At 38.1% G+C, this 17,792-nt stretch overlaps 1 protein-coding gene across 2 annotated transcripts in view; it reads right to left on the bottom strand.

Moving 5' to 3' along the window:
* Positions 1 to 6,027: 6,027 nt before the first annotated feature.
* Positions 6,028 to 17,792, bottom strand: part of Arih1 (ariadne RBR E3 ubiquitin protein ligase 1) — a 92,212-nt gene continuing 80,447 nt past the window's right edge. For both annotated transcript variants that reach the window (XM_052188158.1, XM_052188159.1), the window contains 4 exons: positions 15,337 to 15,394; positions 12,615 to 12,875; positions 10,833 to 10,945; positions 6,028 to 9,304 (listed from right to left, as the gene is read on the bottom strand). In XM_052188158.1, the coding sequence (XP_052044118.1) occupies positions 9,220 to 9,304; positions 10,833 to 10,945; positions 12,615 to 12,875; positions 15,337 to 15,394 (517 nt within the window). In that variant the 3' untranslated portion in view covers positions 6,028 to 9,219. The remainder of the gene's footprint in view (positions 9,305 to 10,832; positions 10,946 to 12,614; positions 12,876 to 15,336; positions 15,395 to 17,792) is intronic.

Raw genomic sequence — 17,792 nt, 5'->3', positions numbered from 1 at the left:
CAAATTCAACAGCCAGAACCTTTAACTGCTAAGCCATCTTGCCCCTCTCCTTTAAACGGAATGGTTTATACTTGTCTACAAATAGGCAGGCTGGACAGTAACAAAAGTATAGCCAGAAGCCTAACCTTTTAAAAATAGGTCAAGGGTTTGATGTACAAAGTTCCAGGAGCTGAGTTCAGGCCATGATATACAGTCTGTTAAACCTTCACACTGAGAAACTGACACTTCTGATAGAACCAGAAAAGGCATCTGATAAAAGTTAGCAATGCTTCCAAAAAACCCAACAACCCCAAAAAATCAAAACACTCAGTAAAACAGAAATAAACTTCCACGTCCGGAAGGTAAATGAAAAAATTTACCCCTAAATATCACACTTAATAAAAAAACAAAATCTTTACCTATGTTTCTAAGAACAGAATCAGACTGTCAGTTACATTTTTCTAGCATTATACTAGATTTTGTCACAAGAAATAGACAAAACAAATTCATAATCCAAAAGGAGTGGCACATGGATCTTGTCCAGAAGATAAAACCAGCAGATACACAAACTTGACAACCAGAGTTTTATTCCCAGGTAAAAAAACAGAAGTGGTGGGTTAGCTAACTTAGCATAAGCCAGACAGCATCAAAAGCAATAGATTGCTGAATAACTCAGCTAAGTGGAAGGCAAGCACTGTGCCCTCTTACCTCCACACTTATGCTGTGGCAGGTATGCATCCCTCAGACATACAAAATAAAATGTTAAAAGCAAAAAAAAAAAAAAAAAAGTAAAAACATCATTTGCAGACATGCTTTTGCATATATGGAATTCACAGAGCTATTTCTAGGACTTAGCAAATGACTTTACAATCAATACGTAAGATCAATTTTATTTTTTTAACAGCAAAAATAGAAATGGAACTTAAAAATTAATACTAAAAAAAGGTCAATTATCAGCCTGACATGTTTATTGCTTCTAAGACCATCAGTACCCAAGTGGCTGAGGCAAGCAGACCTGAGTTCAAGGCCAGCCTGGTCTGCAGAGGGAGTTCCAGGACAGCCAGGGCTACATAGAGAAACCCTGTCTCGAAAAACAAAAAACAAAACAACAAAAAAAAGGACAACTTGTGCTACAGGCAGGAGACCCTGACTCAAAAAAACCAAATGGAAACATATACATAATGTGTGTATGTATACTATATCAAATACTCAAGGGGGAATAATCTATGGGGAACTTTAAAAAAAGCACTACTCGGGGGAAAAAAAACTGAAAAAGCTAAATAGCCAAGCATGGGAGCACATGCCTGCAACCCTGCTACTTGAGAAGAATCCAAAATCATCCCAAGTTAGACATAGGAAGTTCAAAGCCAACATGGGCTACAAGAGACCCTACCTCAAAGCACAATGAAAGCCGGGCAGTGGTGGCACATGCCTGTAATCCCAGCACTGTGGGAGGCAGAGACAGGAGAATTTGAGTTCGAGGCCAGCCTGGTCTACAGAGTGAGTTCCAGGATAGCCCTGGCTATAGAGAAAAACCCTGTCTCAAAAAAAAAAAAAAAAACCCCAAATCCCCCCCCAAAAGAAAAACATAAATATCAAGATGTATACCATGTTCATGGAGAGAGACTAACTCATCCCTAACAAAATATTACATCTTCCTAAATGATAACCTTCTGGGATTCAGTGGCTTCTAAAAATACAAACCTATTATCAGGCAAAACACCTATACACATAAAACAATAATTAAAAATAAACTCATATTGCCTCAAATGGGAAGCAACTGAAGTTATTGGCAGGAAACTGGATAAACCGGTATATGTACAAAATGCATAACTGTTCAGCAATACAGAACGATCTAACATATACTATGGAGTCTTTAAAGCATTATAAACTAAACCATCCCAGAGTACATACAGCATACTATATAAAGTTCAGAAGTGAACAAACAAACATCTCTTCAGTGCTGGAACGGGGCCTCAAAAGTGTCTAAAAACAATGGAGCTTAGTAGTACTCTCTTGCATCGTTTTTTTTTGGGTTATTACACAAGTGTACACAGTTCTTAAATTATCTCACTAAACCTAAGATGTGTACAATTTACCAAACAGAAATCTCTGTATCTGATAAACACATTATGAATATGAAATTGCTACTCCAGGAGACTGTGTTCCCAATTGTTTTCTCCAGTGTGATTTGTGGGCTCGAATCTGTTCAGAGGAAGGCCCTAGATTATGAAATTTATCTTAGACATACACTCACATGTTCTTGAAAGAAACACCATTTGGAATCTGTGAAGCAGCCATCTGAGTCCATAAGTTAATGTGCTAACACTTAGCCACTGGAAAGCACTGATTTGATTTTACAATTTTACCATGTATCCATGAATTATTTTAAACTATAATACTTTGTTGACTTTCTTGAAAGCTCAACAAAACAAAATTCTGGGAGGGAGAAGGCATAAAGGAACACTATCACTACCCTTTACTGAGTATTCTCTGGTGTTTATGGTCTTGACTTTCCAAGATAATTCCCTAGCTAGGGCATAGGGCATAGTGGCACAATCCTAGAATCCCAGCACCAAGAGGGCTGCAGTTGGAAGCCCTAGCTGGTTCTATATTAAGATCATGCCTCACAATAATTATAAAGTTTAAAGCACATCTATTCCAATCAGGTGAGTACTCAGGTCATACATTCCTCTTATAGTCTCTGTCCTGTACAGGTAGAAATGAACCACAAGCCAGAATATGTGATAGAAATTTATTAATAAGCAAACATCTTCATCTGTACCAGAAATACCAGCAATTAAGTTATAAATGACTTGAGAGTGGATATAGTTAACAACTTTATAGCATCCCATTAGAATGTCTGTTGCCAAGTAAGCCCACAAAACTAAGGGCAGATTATTTTATAATGCACCCTAAGGAAAGAATACCTGCACGATCAAGCTAAGACATTCCTTTTATGATAGGGTTCCTTAAAAAAAAAAAAAAAAAAAAAAAAAAACTGTTCCAGAAGAGCTAGTTCCCAAGGGCAAAAGATTCAAATAGCTCATGTGAAAGGCTTGTATGGCAGTTTTATTTTGCATATAGAAAATCTTAGCTACTTGATGTCTCTGGCAGACTGAAGGTATCTTGTAAAGCTAATGAACCAATTTTCACAAAGGTTCAGTCAGTGAAGAAAGCTTTACAGATAGTTAAGGCACAAAAGCTATCCTCAGGAAATGTTACTTTATGTGTACAAAGCCAATGTCATTATGTCAGACAGGACTGGTATTCTTTGAAAGGTCTGGAATATAAGGCCCTAGAATTTAACCCATTAAATTAGGATGGATCATAAGCATGAAAAATTGCTTAGTTTATCTGAGGATTTTAATAAAAGCAAACAGTTTTGAAAAGAAAAAGAGTCAAAAGAATTGGCCCTGGGTAGTGGTGGAGCATGCCTTTAATCTTAGCACTCAGGAGGCAGTGGAAGGTGGGTCTCTAAATTTGAGGCCAGCCTGGTCTACAGAATGAGTTCCAGCACAGCCAGAGCTATTACACGGAGAACCCATGTCTCAAAGAACCAACAGATAATAGATAATAGATGGGGGCTGTGCGTGGGGTCCTTAAACCCAAGCAGTTACTTTTGGTAAGACTACTTGATAGTGTCAAGCAAATGTGGCTCTGCCAGGTAGCCAGCTGGATAATAGGACCACTCATTTGGATGGAAAGCCTTAGTTAAGAGCTTCATACAAATTGACAGACCCCTTTTGTTGACTGCTGAATTTCTACTGCCCAACACTATATAGAAGGAACTCAATTCTACCATTTGTGGGGGTGGGGGCAAGGTAGGGGAGTGTGGACTGTGATTTAGGTGAAAATGGTTCATGCAATAATAGAAATACTTGGTCTCCAGTTGGTGAAACTATTTGGGAAGGGCTAGGAAGTGTGGCCTTGCTGGAGGCTTGTCAATGAGGCAGGATCCTTGGTTTTTAAAATCTCTCCTGCCATCATTCCCAGTGTGCTCTGCTTCCTACTTGATATGAAATCATAGCAATAGAAAAGTAATTAGCAAACAAAAGACCTATGTTAAATAATTATGATTTGAGACTAGGCTTTATTTTACCCACTTTCTTTGACCCCCCCCACAATATTCCAATTTTTAAAAACAAAAAAGAAAAGCATAGCTTAATAGAATATATCAAACCAGACAAGTTCAGACATACTATGAAGTCAAAGTTTTAACATTTTAGTGATTTGACAGAACTTTCTTAGAATCCAGCTAACAGGAGCAATCTATCTCTATTTACCTGACTTGTATATATGCCTTTAGAGTTTGAGATCCCTAGATCCCACATGGATTGTTTTTTGAGATGCTAAGAACGAAAATGACTGGTTTGTAAACTGGCAACTAGAGTGAAAACCACCCTAATGGTTCCAATCATTATCAGTTGAAAAATGATTTTTCTGAAGAAAGTAGTATCACTTCCCCTAGGAGAAAGATCAGTAGTAGCAGCTGGGGGGGTAAGGGGAGGCCAGGGAAGAACCAACACAAATACACAAAGAAAATCCTAAAGTTGTCTTTATTCTTAGTCACATTGACTTCCAACTGAGAGCTTCTAGATTGGTTAATTCAACTTGAAAAACTAACAGATGCACATTCTTTAAAATATGTACGAACTTCCCCAAAGATAAATATGGAAAAAACTTAAGAGTGCTGTTTTCATTTATGAAGGGACCAGTTTTCCATTGTTATCCCAAGATGATAGGTGCACACCTGTTATCCCAGTAAATAGGAGGCAGAGAGGTGGGAGGAAAGCTCTAAATTGGAGGTCAGCCTGGGCTACAGTGCTGATACTAGTTTTAAAATTAAATCCCCAAAACCATCTACTACAATCTCCACTTGTGGGGATAAATGCTAAGACTGAATGTTACATGCTAAGCTGGGCTTAGTAGTACATGCCTGTCATACTAGCACTTAAGAGGTAGAAGCACAAAGAAAGTTCAAGGCCATCCTTGGCTACATAAATCCTAGACCAACTGGGCTACACTGAGAACTTGTCTTTAGAAGAACTCAAAAGATAAGCAGCTGCTCTGTGTATTTTCAGCTCTCCTCTATAAAATGAGGTCCTGCAACAAGTCCCAGAAGACTGTCCAAATTCCCTACACTGGAAGGGGACAAGGTCTACAACAGCAAATACCCTATTGAATTACACTAAGCTATTTATTTTCAAGTGTAACTTGTGGTCTGGCTGCCACTGGGGACTATGACCTCAAATGTGAACATGGGGACTAGCTGCCCAACCTGCAAGTAGAGAAGGGCTCTTTTCTACTCAAGGCTGGTTTCGCTCGGAGAAGCAGGATAATCGAGGATGAAGCAATAACCCTCTCAAAGGAGCACTGCTAAGCATTATTACTGTTGCCAAAGTATGGAAAAAAGTCACTTCTTCTAGTTCTGGATGCTACACCATTCTGAGACCAGAATAAGAAAACTGTACAGAGGTAGTTGGATATCACTCTAGTCCCAGATAGAAGAAATTGTATAAGTTTAGGCAAGTTATTAAATCTTATTATTTCTCTCTTCCGTCAAACACCAATCTTTACTCCACTTTTTTTTTAGAAAATGACAAACTAGAGTAAGGTGTGATAAAACTCAAGTCTGGTTTGATAGTACCACATTAATATCCATACATAGGGACTATCAGCTTTTATGTGAAAGCTGATTCCTTTTGAGGCTGAGAATGTTTTAAATATCTCATCTTTAAAAAACTGACATTGCAAGATGTACAGAGCATCTAAATGTGCACCACTATTACAACACAAACAAACAACAATTTAAAGTCAATGTTCAAGATGCAGAAACCAGAAAGCTTTCAGAAATCCTTCTGAAAGTCTCAATTAGCCAAATTAAATGGGGATGGTCTCATTCACAGTTCCCACATAGAACCTGAACCAAATCATGATAGTTTATATTAAATAGGAACAGTGAATAAGGCACATTATTCAGGTGGCAGTTACCCACCTAAGTTACCTGTTTTCAACTATAAAAATAAACATAAGTAACTAATGGAATAACAAAATAAAAGTTTATTTTATTAGAATTAGGAATGTTCTTTCCCTCTGGGCAACCTGAACAGTCCAGTTACAATGAAAATCTAAGAACAGTTATTTCCACAGCACAAGGTGCTCTATGCACAAAATTACAGGGTTAGGAGCATTTAATCAATTTATCGATCTGATTGTCTCACCAACCCACCCCATCCCATCCCCCAAGTGCTCTATACCAGATGTAGCTAAAAGAATTTGTTACATTTAAACCTTTTACTCTTCTTGTTCTAAATTTCAAGTCCTACTTACAGGTGAACCACACATTACACTGCAGATTCAACCATTTCAAATCAAGTCAGTCTTGGATCTATTTGTGTGTATGTATACACGTGTGTCTTTAATATATTTATTTGAACACACATAAAACATATACAATCTGGGTTGCAGCAAATTACAAAGAATTTAGAGTCTGGTAATGTTATATGCTACTCCATTTACCACTATGGTATGTCTCCTGAGCTTTGGATCAAAATTTTATTGTAAATCATTGAAAATTCACCTGTTGCTCAATGAATTGCTCAAATGAAGCATGCACTGACAATGTAACTGATCTCAACAACACAGGGAGACCCTGATGTTTAAGTAGAGCCCTCTGAAGAGACTTAGGTAGGTCAAATAGGGAAGCTGTTAACAATATGGCTTGCCTGTCCCAGCTGGGAGCACTGAAGCTAGCTACTGACAAAAGCAGGTAAATTCTGGAAATGCTGTCAGATATGGAGACGGTTGTTAAAAACTTGGATGTAGCAAAAGGGCCAGTTCACCTTGATCCACACAATTTTTGAGTGCAATATCCTCAGGTCCCAGGTGGAACTAGAAAGTTGTCATCAACTACACTATCCCTCCGTGGTGGGGACTGAGAGCATGAGATGCACATTCTTTTTGGACGCTTGTTGCAGGGCAGGGCACGAAGAGAACTTACTCAGATCTAGATACTGTGAAGTTAACTCTTTTTAAATACCACATACACAAAGCATTTAAAGGGACCACATGTATCTATCTGTGGCAATTCTGGTTGCTTTTCAAAGTGACCAGAAACAGGAAATACTTGAGCTTTCTTTGAAGTCTCCTTGGTTTTGATAAAGGTCTTAAGATTGATGCAATTATTTAAAATAAAGTCAAATGGATAATGGGAGAATGATAGGGCATAAAGAAAATGGAAAAGCAGACACTTGACTTCAGATTTGCCACCTGGGGTGACAAGGAAAGGGAAGAAAAAAGATACAAGTTGATCCTAAAGCGACAAGTGGTTTAAGGAAGCAGCATAATATACTCAGCAAACATTCACTGATTTTTTTGATGGGAAAAGAACAGTTGCAAGTACATCTCATGTAACAACCTTTCTAAAAGGAAAAGTAGGGTGATTCAGCAAAGCCTAACTTAGGCAAAAAGCCAGAGGAAAGTGAACCTACTTCCCAATGGAGTAATAAGATGTACAGTGCAAGAACAGACACGGCTGCCTCACAAATGGTAAACACTCCCTAGGCACAAGACAGTTAAAGGAAGACAAAGAGGTCCTCAGCCAAAACTGGCATTTAATAGTTTTACCTCTTGATCTAGTTGCCTAGTTCACTCTGCACTCTTATATAAAACTGACAGTCTTAGGGATGCTGACCTGTTGAGAGATACCACAGGCAGAATGGCCTAAACAAGTGTAGAGTTAATAAAACCACCACCATCCTTTACTTTTAACATAGCTTTTAGTAGAAATTTCATAAAAATGGACATCACAGCTAAAATGCATTATTCTCCTATATGCTGACAATAGAAAAGAAGCAAACTCAGTGATTCCTACTCAAATGTACTGGATGGGAGTATCATGTTCTAGTGGTGTTTGCCTTCAAACTGAACCCACCGCAACACACACAAGTAATTTCAGTATCCACCATTTTAATTCACAATCTCAGACTAAGTGAATGGCTATTTATTTATATTTAAAGTGAAAACATTGTATTCAACACCCTAACAAAAAGAAGGGATGAGAGACGAGCCATAACTAAAAACTTAAACGGCTCAAAGCAGCAATTCAGGAAAAAAAAAATAAAAAAAAAACAGGAAAAGAAATTTTGAAATGCTTCCTCCAGATGTGATGGAGAGCCTAGAAAGCCAAGGGCTGTGTGCATGGCGTGGGCACACAGGCTGAAATGGGGCATCAAGGCCACAGAGGACTAGGTTGGGATAGGATCGTTCATGAACTGAAGCAACTAAACCCTTGAACAGGCCGAGGCATTTGCTTAGAACTTGACTTCCTGGATCTAGATCCAGAAGCTGAGAATTCTAGGCGCGAGGCCCATGGCCAGCAAAAGATACAACCAAACCACAAAGGGCAAACTGACCTCAGGAAGGGGAAAGCACTCTAGTTAGGTCTTGCAGAGGGGCTTAACAAACACCTTTATCCCAACCCAACCCTAGAAAGATAAAGCCAACTGAAAGAAAATGCACAGCAAATAGACATAATCTTGAAGCTTTTTAAAGAATAAATATTTTTGTAATTAAACATTATGCAAACACGTGCCACGCTTGCTTTATCCATGCATATGCGCTATATACAATTTTGAAAAATACTGTGTTGTCCTCGTTTTAAAAGTCATATACAAAGTTTTTGTGTATTTTGTTTGTTTAATCCTCTTGCTGCCTACCCCCTTCTCCCTCCCAAGAATTTCCTTTACAAGTAGCTAATAATCATTATTCACTCATGACCTTAGGGTAATGAGAGAAAGTGAATCCAACTGTGTGTGGAGGTGTGTATGTGCAGGGGAGGAACGGGAAGAGGTCCTTTACCAAAGTACAACAAAATGGCTGGTTTGGACATGAAAAGCAGTGTCAAGGAGCTATTTGAAATTTTAACTGTACTACACTCAGGAAAAAAAAAAAAGGAAGTCAGCTTTGAGAATGAAGCTACGTTACAAGTTAAAGTTGGAGGGCTTTTGTGTGTCTGTCACACTTTGTTGGCGGCCTAGAATACTGTTGTACAATGGTTTATCTACCTTTTTTATTACAATATAATTTACTTAAACTTTCCGTTAACAAAACAGAATTCTGGTACTACAGACCAGCGGTGTCAGAACAGGCTTAGTGCCTCCTTGTTTGTGTTTGTTTTAATTGCATGAGCACTCTAGATGGTAAAGTTTTCAGAGTTCATTTTATGCAGGGCCAGTCTCAGTCCTCAATGTACTCCCACAGATCTTTTTCATAGCCTTCATGCACATGCTGTAACAAAACCCTTCGTCGACTCTCACAGTATCTGTAATCAAAGAGAGAAAAAACTTGTCAGCCTCTGAAAAGGAAAGAGGCATTGATTTTTAAAAAGGACTACTCCTAAACTTTGTCCAGGCTTTGAAGAAAGCACCTGCTAATTGCTATAAATATTTTCAGACTTAGACGCACAGGTTTATCAAACTGCCTCTACTACCTGTCCTAAGGACTTTTTAGCATTCCTTCGCTGCTGGAAACCAAACCCAGGACCATGTACATGCTAGACAACCTCTACCAATGAATGATCTATCCAAAAAGCTTAAGATTTTTTTTTGTTTTTAGACTCCGATTCCCATCGCCAGAGATAAGTTTTGGAGTCTTCAAGTGCTAAAAGTTCTACAGTGCCTTTAAAACAATGATTCAAAACCCATGGTTGTAGAAATTATACAGATAAATTTATAGGTCATTTATTTGCATCTATAAAATGAAGTGTTGGTTAACTGTACAAGCATTATAAATACAATGTAACAATTATAGTTAGCCAAAGGAAGTGAAGACACTGGGATTAAATCTCTAGGCCTTCCAACTTCCCAGTTTCCTTACTACCATTATACCTGAGACCAGGTGGTGGCTGCGCACGCCTTTAATCTCAGCACTTTGGCAACAGAGGCAGGTGAATTTCTGTGAATTCAAAGACAGCCTGGTCTACATAAGACAGCCAAAGCTACACAAAGAAAGCCTGTCTCAAAAAACAACCATAAAAACACACCCAAACAAAATAAAAGATACCAGGAGATGGAGAGATGCTTCAGTGGTTTAGAACATTCTGATTTTACAGAGGATCCAAGTTAAGTTCCCAGCACCCACACTGAGATTCACAACTGCTTATAATTCAAGCTCCAGGGAATGTGACACCTTCTTCTGGGCTTTATACAGTGTGTGTGTGTGTGTGTGTGTGTGTGTGTGTGTGTGTGTGTGTGTGTATACATCATTTTTAAAGAGATAACAGCATGTGTGGAAAACATTTTGGGAGAAAGCTTTTTGTTAAGAAAATTAAACATCGTTTTGTACCTTTAAAGATTTATTTGTTATAAGTAAGTACACTGTAGCTGTAGCTACAGACACTCTAGAAGAATGTATCTGATCTCATTAGGCATGGTTGTGAGGCACCATGTGGTTGCTGGGACTTGAACTCAGGACCTTCAGAAGAGCAGTCTCTTAACCTCTGAGCCATCCCTCCAGCCCTCGGCTTTGTACTTTTAACATATGAAACACTGAAGAGCTGTTTACCCACAAGCTCAATTAAGTTTCTCCTAAGAGATAAAAGCTAATAAAAAAGAAAATCTAAAGAACCAAGACCCTGTTATCCATTCCCGCAAGGTATGTATTCCTCTTAAAACCTTTCTTCCCTACAGGGTAGATATTTCAACCATGGTACAGTAACCCATTAGATGGCTACCCTCCAAAACTTCTTGTGCAACAGACAGAAATAATCTGGGAGACACAGTAGCAACATAAGCCATAAAGAACCTTACCACCGGGCAGAAAATTTTGTCCATCAGATATTAAAACCTCACCTGTACTTATCTTGGACTTTCTGCTTTATATCTTGCAGAGAATCTTGGGAAATATCTCGTTCAAGGTAGCCCGAAAGCACCTCTGTGGCATTTTCTAGATCTGCTTGATTATTCTGAAAGAAAAAGAATACTAAGTAAATTTTGGCTTTAAAATCAAGCTAAACTATAACCCATCTTAGCTGATTTACTGACTATATATTTACTCTCAACACTGATGCAGCCATTTCAATAAGAAGCTTAACTAATGGCTATCACCTGTAACAACCATTTATTTCCCTATCCCAAAACAATTTCGAAAATGTTAGAAAAAGACCCAACCTCTAGAAGAATACTGAGAACAATTTGAAAGTCTGTAGGATCTTCTAAAAAACTAAAAATTAAAATCTTTTAGATTAAAAACAAAATAAAACCCTATTGATGCATCATATATCTGGCTGTAGACAGTTTTTAAACTTAAATATAGTTTTTTTTTTTTTAAAGAGATTTGTTTTGTGTGTGAGTACACTGTTGCTGTATTCAGACACACCAGAAGAGAGCATAGGATCCCATTATAGACAGTTGTGTGGCACCATGTGGTTGCTGGGAATTGAACTGAGGACCTCTGGCAGAACAATTCAGTATTCTTACCTGCTGAGCGATCTCTCCAGCCCCATATTTTTAAAAAAAACATCTACTGTTAAATATGGCTGGCATAGAACTTTCTGTATAACTCATGCTGGCCTCCAACCCATAGAGATCTGCATGCCTCTGGAGTACTGAGGTTAAAAACACGTGACAGCTGAATAAATCTATTTCATATTGTATGCAAGATCAGTGTTCTATAGATTATTTTTTGTCCTTGTGGCTATTTTATTTCTTGTTTGTTTGAGATAGGGTCTCACTATGTAATTGTGGCTGGCATAAAACCAGGCTAGCTAGCTTTGAATTTACAAAGATGGCCCTCTGCTTCCTGAATGCTGGAATTAGTTATGATCCATCAAATCAGCTATTCTCTTTTTTACATCAGAGTGGGGTCTGTACCATTCTAGGATATCATAAGGCTTAAGTAGCACAATTCCCATAAATTGCTTATTCAGCACCTGGCATACAAAACTAGCCTCGATATTGAAAGTTAACATGCAATGATTAGCTTTGTAGAAGTTTGACATGATGGCTAGGAGGCTTTTAGCAATAAAGGTTTTTCAAATAAAGATGCCTTAAAATTGATGCATGAGTTGGGTGTTAGTGGCACAGCCTTTATTCCCAGTACTTTGGAGCTTAGGGCAGGGGGCTGTCTATGAGTCTGTCTATGAGCCTGGTCCACATAGCTAAATGTTCCTATCAGGATGGGGGTTGGGGAGGGGAACTACCAATTGAAGAAGGAAAGTAATAGAAATAATCTGCTGCAAGTCTTCAGAGCTGAACGTGAACAATGATAAAAGTCAAAATTAACGCCGGGCGGTGGTTGCTCACGCCTGTAATCCCAACACTCTGGGAGGCAGAGGCAGGCGGATTTCTGAGTTCGAGGCCTGCCTGGTCTACAGAGTGAGTTCCAGGACAGCCAGGGCTACACAGAGAAACCCTGTCTCGAAAAAACCAAATCCAAAAAAAAAGTTAAAATTAAAATCTAGGACTGATTGTGGAACCAGTATAGTTAATTACCTAGCTAACCCGCATAAAAAGTATAACAAAGAAGTTTCTCTTATCTAAGAAGGATTTTTTTTTTTTAAATAAGAAAGGGTTTAACTCTGTTCTATGAAAAAAAAAAGGTAGCCTTTCCCCATGTCCAGGAACTAGTCCTACCTCAAAGATAATGGACTGGTTATTCTTTTTGAGGTAGAAAGCGAAGACATAAGTGTACATGAGTGTGGCACGACACTGGCAGAGGACATCAACTGCTTTCTTCAGGAATTGCACCTCAATCCAGGACATGTTGTGCTGCTGCATCTCCTCCATCTTCTGTTTCACCTGAGCATACAGCTTGTGCTCGAAGCGTAGACTCTGCATGTGGTTCATATAGCGATTACAGTAGAACAGGTACCTCTGCAGGGCTGCCCTAGATCGCTGACCCGTAAGAAAAACAAAGGTCTATATTATGACATACATATTGCAAAGAAAAGCTGGTGTCCAATTAAAGCACAATAATCATGTAGCACCTGGCATTAAAACAGCTCATGCCAGAGAGAGCCAAGGTACCAGAAGTTGGCAATACTGTGGAGTGAAGGAAATGCTTGTACTATACTGCTGGTAGGAATGTAAATTAGTAGAATCACTATGGAAAACACATGGAAGGCCCTCAAAGACTACAAGTAGAATCATCATAGGAATCAGTATTGCACATTTGGGCATCCAATAAAAAGAACTGAAATAATTGTGCTGAGTATGTCTGCACATCTTTTTATTATTTGCAATAAACAAGACATGAAATCAGGAGCTGATTCACAAATGAATGATAAAAGAAATGGTGGCATATGTTCAATGGAGTATTGCTCGGCCTCAAAGAACCAAATATTGGTAATATGCAACAGGATGGGTAATTCTGGGAGACAACAAGTGAAGTCTGTTCAGAAATACCTAACTACAGAAACTTGACTTATATGAAGAATCAAAACAACACTGTATTCAGAAAAGTATAGATTAAACAGATATTACAGGAAGACCTGCAAATAATGCACTGTGTATTTACAACATTCTAAATGTCAAAACTCCAACCAGAGAAAATGATAGGTAGCCAAGGTGACAAAAATTATGTAGCTAGAACAGATCAATGTTATATACATATCAAAACATCAGTTTCTATGAATGTATATAACTGACTTTGACTGAAAGTGATAATTTCAAGTTGATATATATGCAGCTAAAACAGTAACTTAGTTTCAATCAGGAATAAAGTCATCTAGTTACTTTATTTTATACTGCTATGAATGCATTACTAGTTTCTATACAGCTTTGATGAGCCACTGGTGGAGAACAAATTAAGCAATGGTGCTAAAGAACACTTTTTTAGCATTACAAAAAAGTCCTACTGGACATCAGTTTGCACAGTGTGGCGTTTTATATAGACTTAGCCCAGGGAGTGGCACTACCAGGAGGTGTGGCCTTATTGGAGTAGGTGCGTCACTATGGGAGTAGGCTTTAATACCCTTGTCCTAGGTACCTGGAAGACAGTTTTCTGCTAGCCTTCAGAACAAGATGTAGAACCCTCAGCTCCTCCTACATGGAGTCATGCTCCCAACTTGATGATAATGGGCTGAACCTCTGAACTTGTAAGCCAGACCCAATGAAATGTTGTCCTTATAAGAGTAATAGCCTTGGTCATGGTGTCTGTTCACAGGAGTAAAACCCTAACTAAGACAGATAGAATGCAATGAGTTAGAAAACAAGAAGCAGGGCTGGAGAGATGACTCAGCCGTTAGGACTGTTCTTCCAGAGGTCCCGAGTTCAATTCCCAGCAACCACATGGTAGCTCATAAGCATCTGTAATGGGATCTGATGCCCTCTTCTGGTGTGTGTCTGAAGACAACTACAGTCAACTGGTAAAATAAATGAATGAATGAATGAATGAATGAATGAATGAATGAATAGTAAAGAAAAAGGAAAACAAGAAGCAGCTGTGTGTTACTGGTAGCTGAAACTAGTGACTTGTGCAAGCTAAGTAAATTTCCTAAAAACCCAGTACTCAGAACAAAAATAGAGTAGAAAACTACCCTAAGGTAGTGTATGTGTGTCTAGGAATTTGAATAAAAAATGGCTAAGTTAAAAAAAAAAAAGCAATGGTTCTAAACTATTATAAAATTATGAAAACACATATACACAAAAGAACAAAGTATTATAAATCCAAATCTACTGTTTGAATCCTTTCCCTAATAGCAGGTCATTTTTCTATCCTAGGACAGGAAATTCCCCAACTCCTGAAATTCAGTTTCAAATCAAGTGACCTATCAGAATTACACGAACAATGAAGTAAAAACAAAAAGTGAAAATAAGTGTGTTTTATACAAAACAGTTACAGTTCACTCAACAACTGTTCTACTCTTACTCTCCTTTCTGAATGAGCAGAATGTAAAAGTGAGTGCTGATACTACATCACCATTGGGACCTGAAAATAAGCAACATAACCAGCTGAACTAAAAAAGAACAAATAAATAAGACTGATCTTATGGAAGAGCTTGACTGGAGTACTCCTGTAACCTCAGACTCAGGAATTCAAGGTACAAAGCAAAAGCTTGCTTCAAAATAAACAACAAAACAATAAAGACTAAGCAGAATGTACATGTCTATAATCTGCACTCTGGAAGAAGCAGAGGGAAAAGTACCATGAGTCTCATACCTATCTGGGCTAGGGAGCCTATATCAGAAAACAAAATGAACTGGACTATAAAAAGTCTCTTCTAAGTGTAAGACATTTAGGATTTACTGTAGTGTCTACAACTTAGAACTGAATGCTTCTTACGAAATTACCCCCAAAAACTGTATGTCAGAAATCCCTAACCAGTGCTGCACTGCCTGTGGTGGCTGCACTCACCTCTTGGGCATCTCTTGCTGCCTTTGCATCATCCTCATTATAGCGGTTACAGTTGTACCTTAAAAAAAAAAAAATTAAAAGGAAATCAGAAAGCCATAAATCAACCAAAAAGTGAAAAGAATGTAGTACTTAAAGTGGACTACGTGATTATCTAGAACCGGCATTCTATTTAACAACAGATAAACTGAGATGTCAAAGGGTTCTATTGTTGCACTAATAGAAACAAAAGACTAATAAAGTACACTGGGAGGGGTGGCCATACTCCAAACATGTATTATTTCAAGTGTCTAAAATATTAGAGCAATCTCCATGAAGTAGGAAATTCTGCACCTTCTAGGTAGCCCATCCAAAACCAGCTAAACTACAACCACTAGAAAACACTGTAGTATATAACTTATTATTTACATGTAGTCTGAACTTCTAATTCCACTTCTGAAGAAATCATCTTTTCTCCTAAGCTGTCCATTACTCACTGTATCTCTCCTTTTATAAACCAGAAAATCAATAGTCAGCAAGTTACTATGTAAGAGTTGCTTGTGCTGTGGACTTTACACACTACTGTGATTTATTAGCTGTCTCTGAAAACTGAATGACATGTAAAAAAAAAAAAAAAAAAAAGGAGGGGGAAACATGTCCAGAGAAATTAGCTCAGAGTGGAAATGACTGGCATTTCTTTTGTCCTTGTTACTACATACCTTTTGGTTGTTGTTGTTGTTTTGGTAGGTTCTCACTAAGTAGATAGTTCTCACTAAGTAGACTGGTTCTCACCTGACTGGTTTGAGATCTGCTACATAGAGTAGGTTGACCCAGAACTCACAGAGTGAGTGGGCTTGACACTGCCCCCATGTGCTGAGATTAAGGTTACATACTACCATCCTGGCTACTATATACCTTTTATTAGAGACTACATCCTGATTTGGGGTATTTATTTAATGCTTAACTACCAGGTGCAGTGGACTTTCCATGTGTGATCAGAGTTCATTAATGCAGAGGCAGTTCAGGGCAGGAAGCTGAGAGCTAACTTGATGCTGCAGCATCTATTAAGAGTAAACCTATTCTAGAGCTATAGAAAGATTTTTTAAAATGCCATCCCTCCCTCCATCCCAAATAAAAAAACTGAATGTAGATGCTAAAAGTAAATTACATAAGGTTTAAGAAGTGGCTAAGGGTACTTGCTACTCTTGTAGAAGGGCAGAGTTTGATTCCCAGTATATACAATGGGTAGCCCAAGACCTTCTAGAACTCTAATTCCAAGTTATTTAATGGTCTCTTCTGGCCTTGGGGGCAGTTTTTGAACCAGGAGTGAGCATCTGTGTGATACACAATCACACACATAAAAAAATCCTCACAACATCCTGACTTTACTACTACTTTCTTTTTTTTCTTTTGAGGCAGGGTTTCTCTGTATAGCCCTGGCTGTCCGGGAACTCACTCTGTAGACCAGGCTAGCATCGAACTCAGAAATCCGCCTGCCTCTGCCTCCCAGAGTGCTGGGATTACAGGCGTGCACCACCACCGCCCAGCTACTACTACTTTCTAATGCAGTCTATTTGCTAACTTTCCCTATCCCCTCCAACTCAGTAGGAAGTTAACACAAAGCAAAAGAAGTTGGCCATTTGTATAACACTCAAAAACATTTTCAATTTACATGGGGAAATGTGTTAGCTCCTGTGTTTCTCAAATTACATCTATAATTTAACTTGCACTTTCCCAAATAAATAGGCATGTAACAAAATTATGCATTAGTATAGAAGGACATGGAACAATGCCAGTTAACAACGGTAGCCTTTGTATTTAAGGATTATGTATTCATGGAAACCATCTTTACTGGGGAAAAAAATACCTAAAGAAAAGTTACAATTGTACTGAACACACAGATTTCTTTATTCTTGTCATTATTCCTTAAAAAATACTATTTACAAAGCATTTATTGTGTGCTAAGTAATCTAGAAATAGTTTAAATAAAATATGCAGAAGGAGGCACTTGCATGCAAATACTATACTAGTGTACATAATGACCGTAAGCATGCTCAGACTTTGATATTCACAGGGCATTCTGGAACTCATCTCCAAAGGATGCATTAATTAATAACTGCACATGTATATAACATTAACTATCAGTCTTGAAAAACATAAAATTAGACAACAGAGGGCCATTTGAAGGACTACTTCCCAGTTCTAGGTAATTTTTCCCAATAGGAATGCAAGCCTATTTCGAAGAGAAGCTAAAAATAAAGATTTTTGTTCAGTAGCTTTCCAATTTTTAGATAGACAACAAAACTATTGTCTAATGAGGTGGCAGATAAGGAATACATACAAGTTAAATTTCTGCCATTAAACTCTAGTTTACAATCTTTACTAGATGACATATCAACTAATGTAACTAAAAATGAACTGAAAACACTACTTCACCTCTGTTCACAGTATTCCTTTTACTGTTTCCAACTTTTTCAACT

Source organism: Apodemus sylvaticus, chromosome 7 (genome assembly GCF_947179515.1).
Source record: "Apodemus sylvaticus chromosome 7, mApoSyl1.1, whole genome shotgun sequence".
Classification (NCBI taxonomy): Eukaryota; Metazoa; Chordata; class Mammalia; order Rodentia; family Muridae; genus Apodemus; species Apodemus sylvaticus.
The sequence above is the reverse complement of the archived record's forward strand: the minus strand, read 5'-3'. Positions and strand labels throughout refer to the sequence as shown.